Genomic DNA, 13,110 nt, shown 5'->3' with positions numbered 1-13,110 from the left:
TCATATGTTATCTTCTAGTAGTATGATTATTTTAACATTTACATTTAGACCTACAATCCACTTTTAAGTGATGTTTGTGTATGATGTGAAACAGAAGTCAAACATTTTTATTCATATGATCATCCAGTCCAGTTGACTTAGCGCCACTGCACGGTAGTGTCACCTTTGTCATATAAATGCCCACAGGTGTGTGGATCAGTTTCTGTACTCTTTATTCTGTTCCTTTAGGCTGTTTGTCTATCTTTGAGCCAGTATCACATCTCCTACTTATTGGAGATCTATAATAAGTCTTGCTATTTGACAGAAATAGTTCTTTTTTTTTTTAAGATTTTATTTATATATTTGTCAAAGAGGAAGTGAGTGAGAGAGCATAAGCAGGGGGAGCAGCAGGCTCCCTGCTGAGCAAGGAGCGGGATATGGGACTCAAACCCAGGACCTTTGGATCATGACTTGAGCTGAAGGCAGATGCTTAACCGACGAGCCACCCAGGCATCCCTAGAAATAGTTCTTTTATTTATTTATTTATTTATTTTTTAAAGATTTTATTTATCAGAGAGAGAGGGGGGGAGAGAGCGAGCACAGGCAGACAGAATGGCAGGCAGAGGCAGAGGGAGAAGCAGGCTCCCCGCTGAGCAAGGAGCCCGATGTGGGACTCGATCCCAGGACGCTGGGATCATGACCTGAGCCGAAAGCAGCTGCTTAACCAACTGAGCCACCCAGGCGTCCCTAGAAATAGTTCTTTTAAGAAAAAGGGCAAAAAACTCTATTTCTACTTGTTTATTTATTTAAAGTTTTTTTTACTTATTTATTTGACAGAAAGAGAATGAGCACAAGTTGGGGGAGTGGCAAACAGAGGGAGAGGGACAAGCAGGCTCCCAGCAGAGCACTGAGCCTGGTGTGGGGCTTGATCCCAGGATGCTGGGATCAAGACCTGAGCTGAAGGCAGACGCTTAACTGACTGAGCCACCCAAGCGCCCCAAAACTCTCTTTCTCTTAAGTCACTCCTATTTAACAGCCACAGCCTAGTGGTTGCCACAGAAAAATGTTCCTGCAGAGCACCTGAAATGGCTCTCTACCATCTCTGCTCCCTAGGTCAGTTGAGGACAGCAGAGGCCCAATCTAGGGGAGCAGAGGGAGGACCAAGAAATGGTCCTTTCACAAGACTGATAATACCTATGACAGACCCAATCTCACCGGGATGTTCTGAGAACTGAACAAAACACGATGTAGAGTGGTTTATATAATCCATGTCATATAATTTAATATTCTATATATTAACTGCTTTTGCTATTTTAATTTTTTTTAAAGAAACATGTTCTTTTTTTAAAAGATTTTATTTATTTATTTGACAGAGAGAGAGGGCACAAAGAGGTGGAGCAGCAGGCAGAGGGAGAGAGAGAAACAAACTCCCAGCCCAATATGGGATCCAACCCCAGGACCCTGGGATCACCACCTGAGCCAAAGGCAGATGCCCAACTGACTGAGCCACCCCTATTGCTATTTTATGTTCCTATCTAGCACAGGGACTGGCAAAAAGAAAACATGCAATGAATCACAATTTTAGAATTTTAGAACTGGACAGCATTGAGAGATTATTTTGTCCCAGTTCTTCATCATTGCTGGGGAAGAATATGAAGCCCAGAAGGATTAAACATGTTCCCCAGAGTGACACAGCCAGTCAAGACAGATCCTAGGAACTGAAACCCAGACCTTCTAACCCCCAGTGCAGGGTTTTTTCCACTATAGCCTCTGCATTGCTAAACTTTTTATAGCCTTTATAGTTTCTGGAATTCATATCTTTATGATAAAGATCCTACCCACCCCTCTATTATGTAAATAGCATCTTACAGTTTCTCATTTCTAAAGTTCTTTACAGTGGTGGCCATCCCAGGGTCCTAGACTTTGCCATGAGTGAGAACCCAGACTCCAGAGACCAACCATCAAAGAACAGGAGTTTTGTTCTCTCTTTTTCAGAGCATACCACATTCGTAGCCAAATGCAGTGATCCAGACTTTTCAGCGCTGCACTCGGAGCTGTGAAGAATGCTAACACTGGAATGCAATGGGGAGCTGCTAAAATTTTCCAGCAGAGAGGGAAGGAGCGTCTCTAAAGCCTTTAGGAGGCTTTTATAACCAGGGAAAATGCCAGGGCTCTTCAAAGGTGTTGCTTTAGGAGAACAAAACAAAACAAAAAGAGCTGATTCCAGTATCCCTCTTGGCATCTCACTTGCTCTTCTGTGTTGGCCTAGATATGCCTGGACCTCTCCACATTATTAGGAGCCCATTGTGACATTATGTTTCAGTTCTCAGGGTCAGCATACCGAGCAAGGGCTTGACTGCATTTAAGACACCAGTTTCTATAATTTTGCCTGTACAAGCTTTCTCATATCCATCCCCTCCTTTCTATCCCTACTGCCTGAGTTCATGCCCTTATAACCACCAAGCGGAGTTACTAAAGATATCTGTGCAAAGCATGCATATGACTAGAGTCATGTTTGGGGAAGGCCACCCTGACTGCACATGGAGGAGAGTCAGGTAGGAAAGGAAGGGAAGGAGAAAGGTGGCAGGGACGATAGACTACTGTCCACCATCAAACTTTGACACTCCTATGTCTGACCTTGATTCAGTGTGTGACAACCTGGGGCAGCCATTCTTAGATATCTGTAGGACTGCACTATGATCACCCAAATAGGCCATGGGATAAATCACTAAACCATTTTTGTAAAGAAATGTCCATATTATTATCCATACTTTACAGAGAGAAAACGGAGGTCCTTTGAAAGCACATTACTTGCCCAGGATTACTGGGAAACTTTGCTGGAGAAGAGCAGGAAAAAGAGTCAGATCAGACTCATAGGCCACTATAACAGCAAGGGCTTTCCCTTTCCCTTCCTAATTTTATCTAAGGGGAAAGTTCAGATCCAGAGTGGGAAATAACTTGTTTACGGTCATAGCAGTAAGGAAATGGCAAAGGTAACAACTTTATGTCTAGCCATGGCTGGAAGCTGGGTCTGTGTCCCCAAGCCCAGGCTCTCTCCTCTAGATTCTGTAGAAGTGATAGTGTCTGCCTATCACTATTGGTGGCATTCTTCACAGCGGGAAAACTGGGACGGAACAGTATCATCCTAATCTGCAAGTGAAAAGGCAGCTATGCCTGCAGAATATTTGGCTTCCAGAAATTCTGGTGATGAAAATTTAAAAATTGACAACTAGGGACCAAATGGTGATGGTACTCTGGACAGTCCATGAGCTATGAGGTACACAAAAAACAAATGACTGTGTTTATAACTCAATATGACACACTCAGGAGAAGGCACCAGACAGAAGGCCTGGCCCTGACTGGGATGACCAAGAGGCACAGCCTGGTACCGCACAAAGCACTGTACTTGGAAGCCAAAGAAAAGCCGGACTTAAAGCCTATCTGCTTAGTCACTGGATGACACTGAATGACCTCTCTATGTGTCAGTTTCTTCCCCTAGAACACCTAATGTTCTTATGAAGCTCGAAATAGTAAACTTACGTGAAATGGAAAGAGCATAGACATCAGATGGATTCTGACTATCCTTGGTTCAAATGCTGGCTCTGGAAATTACTAGCAATTGGGCAAGTCATTGAATCTCTCTGAGTCTTAGAGTCCTCAAACAGGGTCTTTAATAACTAGGATATCTGAGGATTAAATAAAAATATACCATTTATAATACTATAAAAGGAATCATGCCTTTTTTTTTACTTTCTTTTTTTAAGTTTTTAAATTTCAATTCCAGTAGTTAACACACAATGATATATTAGTTAGAGGTGTGTATAATAGAGTGATTCAACAATTCTAAACATTACTCAGTGCTCACTATGATAAGTGAACTATAATACTTTAAAATGGAATAATGCTTTTAAAGCCTAGCACATAGTAGTTATGACATCTGGTATATAAAAGTCACTCAATAAATGGTATCTTTAAAAAAGGCTGAGTAATGTACACAAATAGGACACGAGTATTACTATAAATTGGAGATAATTGTGTTCCTGGTATTCTATTGGCATGCTTTATAGATGAAACATTTATGCAAAGTGCTGATTCATCCACTCAGGAAAGACACCAAAGAAACAGTCCCAGGCCTCGAGGAATTCACAGTTCAGAGAGAAAGAGAGGAGACACACAAGAAAGAACAAATCTCAATTTAATCATAAAGAGCAGCCCACCTCCCAAGGCAAGTTCAACACAAGCCACCTTGCTGCACCACGATGATTAACTCTCCAGGAGGAAACCAAGAGCAATGACTTCAGGTGGGTACAGTTGAAAGGGCAGTTAGCAGAGACACTTACGAGTATAGAGTCGTTACTTAATAAATGGTATCGTTTAGAAAGGGTTGATCTAGACCTGCCTACTTCTCATGTTTCATGGTCCCTCATCCCCTAGTACCCACTTTAAACTCCAGGATTAAAAAACTCCTAAAAAGGGGCACCTGGGTGGCTCAGTGGGTTAAGGCCTCTGCCTTTGGCTCAGGTCATAATCCCAGAGTCCTGGGATGGAGCCCACATCGGGCTTTCTGCTCGATGGGGAGCCTGCTTCCTCCTCTCTCTCTCTCTCTCTCTCTGCCTCTCTGTCTACTTGAGATCGCTGTCTGTCAAATAAATAAATAAAATCTTAAAAAAAAAAAAAAACTCCTAAAATTTTCTCAAATGCATCTTCAGGGTCCAGGGTCAGTGTCTCCCTACCTTCACCCAGAAGGCTCCCCCTCCTTGCAGAACCTCTGACGCTTCACCCCACAGGAATAACGTGAGCAACTCCTATTTATTTTTTAAGACTCAGTTCATACTTATCCCGGAAGCCTTCCCTAATTTCTCAGGCTGAGTTAGGTACTACTCTTCCATGTTCCCATAGCAAATACACCTCTGATACACCACTCTCAATCACACGTACTCATTTACTCGACAAATACTGACGGCTAGTGATGAGCAAGAGCAGGACTAGTATCAGGGACAGGATAGGAAAGAAGACAGCCATTGTCTCTGCTCACTTATGCTTACGGTTCATCAGGAAAGACATATACAGAACAAACAATTATAAGGAGATGCATGTTTTGAGGGAGGAAGATAGAATGTTATGGAATTGTGAAAAAACAGACTAACGCTATCATTATCATCATCACCACCTACCGGTTCTATATTTCAGACACTGTGCTAAGTTCTTAAAATTCTCTTATTTAATTTACTTCTCAAAACAACACTGGGAAATATAATTCCTATATAAAGCCAAGGAAACTGTGGCTTGGAAAAGTTAAGGAAGGTACCCAAGGACACACACCTAGTAATCATCAGGGGTGAATCTTTAATTCAGGTGTGCCTAATTCCAAAACATTTCTCTCAACCTCTGTCTTTCCTTTTAAGGAAAGTGTGCGAAGCCTGCCAGTTTCCTCAATATCTACTCCCCCTTTCTCCTTTAATAACACAACTGTGGGAAGACAACTATGGATGGCAACTTTATTCATAAAAAAATCATTAAAGGAATCAAAGTAAAAAAAAACAAAACAGAACTGCTGTATTTTAGCTGGGTATATAACCATTCATAATAAAAATTACATTTCCCAAACAATCTTGCAGCTAGGTATGGTTATGTGACTAAGTTCTGGCCAGCGAGATAGAGCTTCGCACACTACTTTCCCTTTCACCATCCTGCTTGATGGCATGTGGACATAATGGCTGAAGCGGGAGCAGCCATCTCAAAACTGAGATAGAAGCAGTATTAAGTGTGGCAAAGCCGAAAGCTGGAATATCTACTTACACTTTTATGTGGAAGAGAAATAAGCTATCTTGTTTATGCCCCTTGATTAAGTGGTTCTCTCTATATGATGGCAGCCAAACTACCATCTCAATTCCTATAAGAAGGTACTACATTGCATTCATTTCTCTATTTCTCCACATTAAATGTTGAGTTGAACTGAACTGAACTCTGGTTCTGGTTCCATCTTCACCAGATGCATGTCATAGAGAAATTATTTATGCCCCTCAATCAGTTTCCTTTTCTACCCTGTCTATCCGACAGAATAGTTGGTGAGTCAAATGGCATCGTTTTCCAATTTGTTGGTTGTAAAGGGCCTAAGAAAAATCATGTTTCTCTTTGTGAAACACCACAAATTCCTCATCCATATGCTTTTATCATATGCAAGAATGACTTTACTAGCAGAAAACATGGTTATATTACATAAATGGAGTTCTCTACATTTCAAAAACTATGAATATATATCTAAGTCTCTCTGTTAATATTTGTTTTCATCAAGTAAAAGTGATGGGAGAAAACTTGAAATTTAGAAAAGTCTATCCATGAATTTAATATCTTTCTAAAATGTGGAAGATTGCCCTTAATACACCTGAGGTGAGGCTCAGCTCTAGGATCACCAATGTTCCAAGGGCATATTGCTTGAGAGGCACCGAGATCATGGATGTGAAGGCACTTTGAAAATGGAAAGGGATCACTGCTATTATTCATATCAAACATGACTCCCTCTAAAACTCTGACGTGGTTGTAACTCAGCAGTACAGGCAAGGTAGAATGAGACTGGTGGACTGGAGATGAGGGCACTCTAATGGCACATGCTGAGTAAGGTCATCACAGGAATCATTCTCTGTATCTGAAAAGTTCTGGGAAACTCCTGCATGTTCTTTACAGCCCCAGTGCTGCCCAGTGTACCCCCAAGCAGCTGGATACTTTGAAGGCCAGTCACTTTACATACTCAGTGTATGAATGCAGGCCCCATTTAGGAAATGTTTGTTGAGGTGACCTCCAAAACACCTTCACTGACACTTTCAGGGAGAATTGCTTCCTTAACTTTGTTATCTTGATATTTAGTTCATTCCCCTAGTATAGCACTTACCACGTGTAGTTAGTTAGATTCTTGAGCACTATCTTTCCCAGCCCGCTATATACGTTTGGTAGGAAAAGACTGTGTCCCATTCACCTGAGCATCATCTGTGCTCACGCAGTGCCTGGCATATAGTAGATGCTCAATAATGGCTCTTCTTTTCAGTAAGTTACAGAAGGTAGACTTGAGGAAAAATGTGGACACTAATTGAAACAACTCTTCCCTAAATCAGTCCTATAGCCCATGTCTAGCCCTATAGTTACTGCACTGGCAAAGACCCATCTTTCTGTTCCCAGGAAGCTGGGACTGTCACCATAAAGTGATTCTGATCTGCTGATTTTTCTGGGAATGATGCCACAGTCTCCTCACAGACTTGTGGCTGTGGGAGCTCATCTATGGGTGTTACAACAAACTAAATAGGTGTCATAAATGACAGACACCTCCTCTATGTCAACAGTGCAAACTGTTTCCAAGAGAAAAGACATCTCGACTCTTAGGGAGCCATTCTATAAAGAGGACTAAATTACAAAAGATACATATTACTCTCTTGCCCCTGGGTCCTAGAAAATAGAACACAGGACAATTATTATAAACTGACAGCAATTTATGTTGTGTCCATTCCATCCTCCCACATCCTCCTCTTGGCAGTTTTGCTTCTTGGATTATTATTACCCCAAGACTGAAGGCAGGACAACAGCTGAGGGCAAGTAAGTGGTCTTGGGAGAAATAACCTGGCACTCTACAAAAATGAAGGACTACGCATTTATTTCTATGAAATAAAAATCACTCCAAACAATCTGAAGCCTTTTAAATTCAACACAGTGGGGTGCCTGGGTGGCTCAGTTGGTTAAGCGGCTCAGGTCATGATCGCCAGGGTCCAGGGATCGAGGCCCTCCTCGGGAATCCCTGCTCAGCAGGGAGCCTGCTTCTCCCTCTCCCTCTGCCTGCCACTTGTGCTCTCTATCTCTCTGTGAAATAAGTAAATAAAATCTTTAAAAAAAAAAAAAGATTTAAAATAAATAAATAAATAAATTTAACAGAATGATTCAGGGCCCTTGAGGAAATAATGAGGTCTATGTATTGAGACACAGTGCTAGGTCTAGAGATGAGCTCTGAAGCATGATCCCTCACTGCCACAGTCAAGCTGGGTCATAACAGCATGTAAGATTACACCAGCAGAAATGGGACAAGGTCTGGGCACTTGGTGCATGAGAATTAACTCTTGTCTTAGGGATGAAAGAAAGAGAGAAAAAAAATGGAATCCGGGAGCTCATTTTTTTTTCTAGGATCTATGCTTAGGGAGAGAAAGGGGGCCTTCAAGCCTTTCTAGTCCAGTTCCCCAATAGGGGAGAAGAAACAGAGACCTGGAGAGAGCCTCTGCAAGCTGGCAGATGAGAACTTTCATGTACTATACCATGCAGGAAGCAAGGAGCCTGCAGCAACTTTCACTACTATCTGGCTAGCCACCCAGGGACAACAAATGACATCAGAGAAAAGCCTACAACCCTAACCAAAGAGAGCATCCCTATCCCTCCCTTTAAGCAACCAAGGTCATCTGAACCCAGCTGTTTGCGAAGAGTGGGTTGTGTTTGCCAGCTCTGATTTACAAAACCTTGGGGCAGCTCTAGTAAGCACATATCAGTTCAGCTTGATCAATATTTACTGTCCTCAACTTGATTCCAGGCCCTCTGCTGCAAACTGAGGAGAAAGAGCTAGAAGGGGAAATGGTCATCAAACAGACCATTCAAACAGAGCAGTAAATCATATACAGAGCAAGCACAAGGAACTCTAGGAACTATGGTAGGACAAGTAATCCAGTGCTGGGAATCCAGGAAGTTTTCTCAGAAGGGGAGGTTCATTTTCCCCCTCCTCATCCTGCTTCCTCACTACAAGCTAAAGGTTGAGGATGCATTAGCCAAGTGAAAAGAGGGAGAAGATATTCCAAGTAGACAGAACAGCCTTGAAAGAGTATGTTTTATAGAGAAACTTGTGAGGCCTTGAAACAGTGTGATGATTTGGATAAAAGCCAAGAGGCTCAATGCAGTTAGAGCATTATTCTCTAACTCCCTAGATGGGAGAAGAAACTAGGGAAAAACTCATCCATCCCTGAGATGGGAGAAGAAACTAGGGAGAAATATAAGGACAGATGGCATTAATAGGGCATTAAGCTGCCTTTTATACCAAACTACAGAGTCGGTCAGAGCATGGCATATGCAGAAAATTATCTTTTAAGATGGAGGATCCCTAGACACCTGGGTGGCTTAGTCAGTTGAGCATCTGCCTTTGGCTCAGATCATGATCCCAGGGTCCTGAGATTTGAGTTCCGCATCGGGTTCCTTCCTCAGAGGGGAGCCTGCTTGTCCCTCTGTCTGTGTGCGCGCTTTCTCTGACAAATAAATAAAATAAATCTTTAAAAATAAAACAAAAATAAACAAAAGATGGAGGATCCCAAGAAATTAACAAGAAAACAAAGAACACACACCCAAACTAAATGAAGTTTATTTCCTACTAATTTATATGGGACTTTTAGAAGAGGCGTATCACAAAATAAAACATCTCCAACAACTACTCTAAGGTGTCACAACTCAGAAAGGGTGTAAATCACTCTTTCTTTTGAATTTTAATAGCACTTTGTATCTTCCTTTTAGCACCTGTCACTTTCTGCTGAAGAGTGTAATTATCTGTCTTACCTCTAATGATTTACAAGCTGTCTGAGCGTGAACCAGATCTTGTTCATTCATCCTCTAAAATTTTATTACAACCCACTCTGAATAGACAAGGCACCCTCAACAATGCCCACCATATAATAGACGTTTGATAAATGTTTCAGAGCATGACAGAATTACATGATCTCAGAGCTGAAAGACTCTTAAAGATATTCTAATTCAGGGACACCTGGGTAGCTCAGTTGTTAAGCATATGCCTTCAGCTCAGGTCATAAGCCCAGCATCGGGCTCCCTGCTTGGTGGGAAGCCTGCTTCTCCCTCTCCCACTCTCCCTGCTTATGTTCCTGCTCTCGCTCTCTTTCTCTGTCAAATAAATAAAATCTTAAAAAACAAAACAAAAAGATACTCTAATCCAGTTTCTCAGCCTTTATTAAGACTTTGATAAAAGTTATGGACTCTCTTCCCAGAAAAAAATTACACATATAAAACACTTTACAGGGCACCTGGATGGCTCAGTGGGTTAAGCCTCTGCCTTTGGCTCAGGTCATGATCTCAGGGTCCTGAGAGTGAGCTCCACATTGGGCTCTCTGCTCAGGAAGGAGCCTGCTTCCTCCCTTCTCTCTCTCTGCCTGCCTCTCTGCCTACTTGTGATCTCTCTCTCCGTCAAATAAATAAATAAAATCTTAAAAAAAAAATTTTTACATATAATTTCAGGGCCCACAATGTCCAGAGGGTTAAGGTTAATTATCCAAAGCCATGAAGATGTAATAAGTGGCATAACTAAGCCTACAAGCTTCCTGGTTCCCAGTTCAGTCCTCTTCCCACTACAAACTACAAATGAACAATTTTAATTGGGCTATTTCCTGCTGGGAGGCTGCCTAAATATAAGCCTCAGATGTGGCAATGATCCTCTCATGAAATTCCCTGCTATAAGGAGGATGCTCAGACTTCTTCTTCTTCTTCTTCTTTTTTTTTTTTAAGATTTTGTTTATTTATTTGACAGAGAGAGACACAGCAAGAGAGGGAACACAAGGGGCACCTGGGTGGATCAGTCATTGAGCATCTATCTGCCTTTGGCTCAGGTCATGATCCCAGGGTCCTGGGATGGGGGCCCACATCAGGCTTGCTGCTCGACGGGAAGTCTGCTTCTCCCTCTCCTGCTCCCCCTGCTTGTGCTCCCTCTCTAGCTGTGTCTCTCTCTGTCAAATAAATAAATGGAATCTTTAAAAAAAAAAAAAAAAGAGAGAGAGAGAGAGGGAACACAAGCAAGGGGAGTAGGAGAGGGAGAAGCAGGCCTCCCCCTGAGCAGGGAGCCTGATTCGGGGCTCGATTTCAGGACTCTGGGATCATGACCTGAGCCAAAGGCAGACACTTAACAATTGAGCCACTCAGGCACCCCAAGTTTAGTGGTTTCTGAGACCCAAATAAGGTGGTATTGACCTCTGCCAAGGAGAGAAAGGGGTGGTGGGAAACGATCATGGTTATGTAGAACATTACAATAAACCAAAGAGGAAAAGGTCAGATGTAGACGTCTCCTTAGGTAGAAAAGCAAAATGTTTCTTAACCATACTATTTATAGGAAGTGAAAGAATCTGACTCAAACCAGACTTTCTGACTTTCAGGCTGGTGGTGTGTCCACCTCACTGCAAAACCCTCTGCACATGCCCAGAAATCTAACCATAGAAGTAATCCTGCAGATCTAGGAGTCCTAAGAAATGGGCTAAATAATCTTAGCATGCTTAGAACTAACTCCCAGTTACCACTAATAATGTATGCAAGAAACATAAACATCTTTTAAATCTGCAAATACTGTAAAACTATTCGGCTGAAAATACCAATCCGCCTCTACTTGCCACAAACCGTTCATTCGACTTAAGTGAATATATCCTTTATTGTGAAGTCCATGCTGAAATAAGTACTAAGAAGGTGATTTTTAAAGCACCACAAATAATAAAACCAAATCACTGGCTTTTCACTGCAATAACCTGGTGTAGGGACAAGATTGAGAGCTGGTAGAAACAAAACAGTTCACTACAGATCATTTCCAAATGAAATAACTGGAGAGGACTAAAGGGGGACCCCAATATTATCTACCTCCAATGTTATCCACCCTAAGCAGGTCTTTGCAAAAGCTGCACACTATCCTCTTCTAAAGGACCCTTGCTCCCTTTACCTCCTGTGGTTTCACTAGGTGCTTGTATCTTCCAATGCCATGGGTAGGCCGTGTCTTGTAGTGCCGACTGGTACTCAGCAGAATGCCACCTAAACGACAGAAAATAAGACAAACATGTTTCAAATCTCCTGTAGGGCAGATCATCACACATGAGGAGACAAATTCTCCACCATAAGACTGGGAATATGTGGGATAGCAGGCCTATTGCTGGTTTAAAGAGACAGGAGCTATTTCTTGATCCTGGTCTGACTCTCAGTTTACCCTCTTTTTCTCTCCATTTGGGCCCTGGACTATATCCACTCCCCACTACCTATCTTCCTTTGAGAAAGTCTCTCCTCGTATAGCCACTGGTGATAAGAGGACAAAATACATTCTTATAGTGCTCTGGTTTTTGCTTGCTCCTCCAATGCCAATAATCCTTTTGAAGTTTTCTAATGTGGATCATACAGAGAAAGAGATGAGTGGCAAATACAACGAGATACCAGGAGGACCACAGATTTCCACAGTTTTACAAGCCATCTGTTGGACTTATCTGTGCTAATAAGGAAAACCCTCCAGCACACACTGCAACCTCCAACACCTCCACACAAATAACAATAAAAACAAAAACCTAAGGTACAGAACAGTGTGTTTGTATACTACTACCAAGTATAAACTAGGATCTCCATATACACATTTATTGTGGTAGGCCCAGACATGCACCCCTTGGACCCACCTCCAAGGAGGGACTTTAATCTTCATTATTGTTATCCTTGTTTACAAATAAAAACACTATAGCTCAACACATGAAAAGATGCTGAACATCACTCATCATCAGGGAAATGCAAATCAAAACCACAATGAAGTATCACCTCACACCTGTCAGAATGGATAAAATCAAAAACACTAGAAACAGCAAGTGTTGGCAAGGATGTGGAGAAAAAGGAATCCTTGTGCTCCGTTGGTGGGAATGCAAACTGACACAGCCACTGTGGAAAGTAGAATGGAGGTTCCTCAAAAAGCTAAAAATAGAACTATCTGGGGCACCTGGGTCGCTTGGTTAAATGTCTGCCTTCGGCCCAGGTCATGACCTTAGGGTCCCGGGATCAAGCCCCACACTGGGCTCTCTACTCAGCGGGAGTCTGCTTCTCCCTCTCCTGCTCCTCCTGCTTATGTCCCCCCTCTCACTATCTCTCTCTGTCAAATAAATAAATAAAATCTTTAAAAAAAAAAAATAGAACTACTTTATGATCCAGTAACTGCAGTGCTGGGTATCTACCCTAAAAATATAAAAATACTAATTCAAAGGGATACATGCACCCCTATATTTATAGCAGCATTATTTACAATAGCCAAATTATGGAAAAAGCCCAAGTGTCCATCAAATAATGAATGGATAAAGGACATGTGGTGTATATATATATATATATATATAT

The 13,110-nt window shown here is 41.9% G+C and overlaps 1 protein-coding gene across 2 annotated transcripts in view; it reads right to left on the bottom strand.

Annotated features, from left to right (window-relative positions):
• The window catches only part of MRPL48 (mitochondrial ribosomal protein L48), a 55,956-nt gene that overhangs the window by 16,385 nt on the left and 26,461 nt on the right, over nt 1-13,110 (bottom strand). For both annotated transcript variants that reach the window (XR_006604211.1, XM_004768083.3), the window contains exon 4: nt 11,696-11,784. Coding sequence is in view for 1 of the 2 variants with exons in the window: in XM_004768083.3 (XP_004768140.1) it covers nt 11,696-11,784 (89 nt within the window). In the remaining variant the exon portion in view is untranslated. The remainder of the gene's footprint in view (nt 1-11,695; nt 11,785-13,110) is intronic.

Source organism: Mustela putorius, unplaced genomic scaffold (assembly GCF_011764305.1).
Source record: "Mustela putorius furo isolate JIRA1106 unplaced genomic scaffold, ASM1176430v1.1 tig00003987_pilon_pilon_pilon, whole genome shotgun sequence".
NCBI lineage: Eukaryota > Metazoa > Chordata > Mammalia > Carnivora > Mustelidae > Mustela > Mustela putorius.
This window is presented reverse-complemented; position numbering and strand designations above follow the sequence as displayed.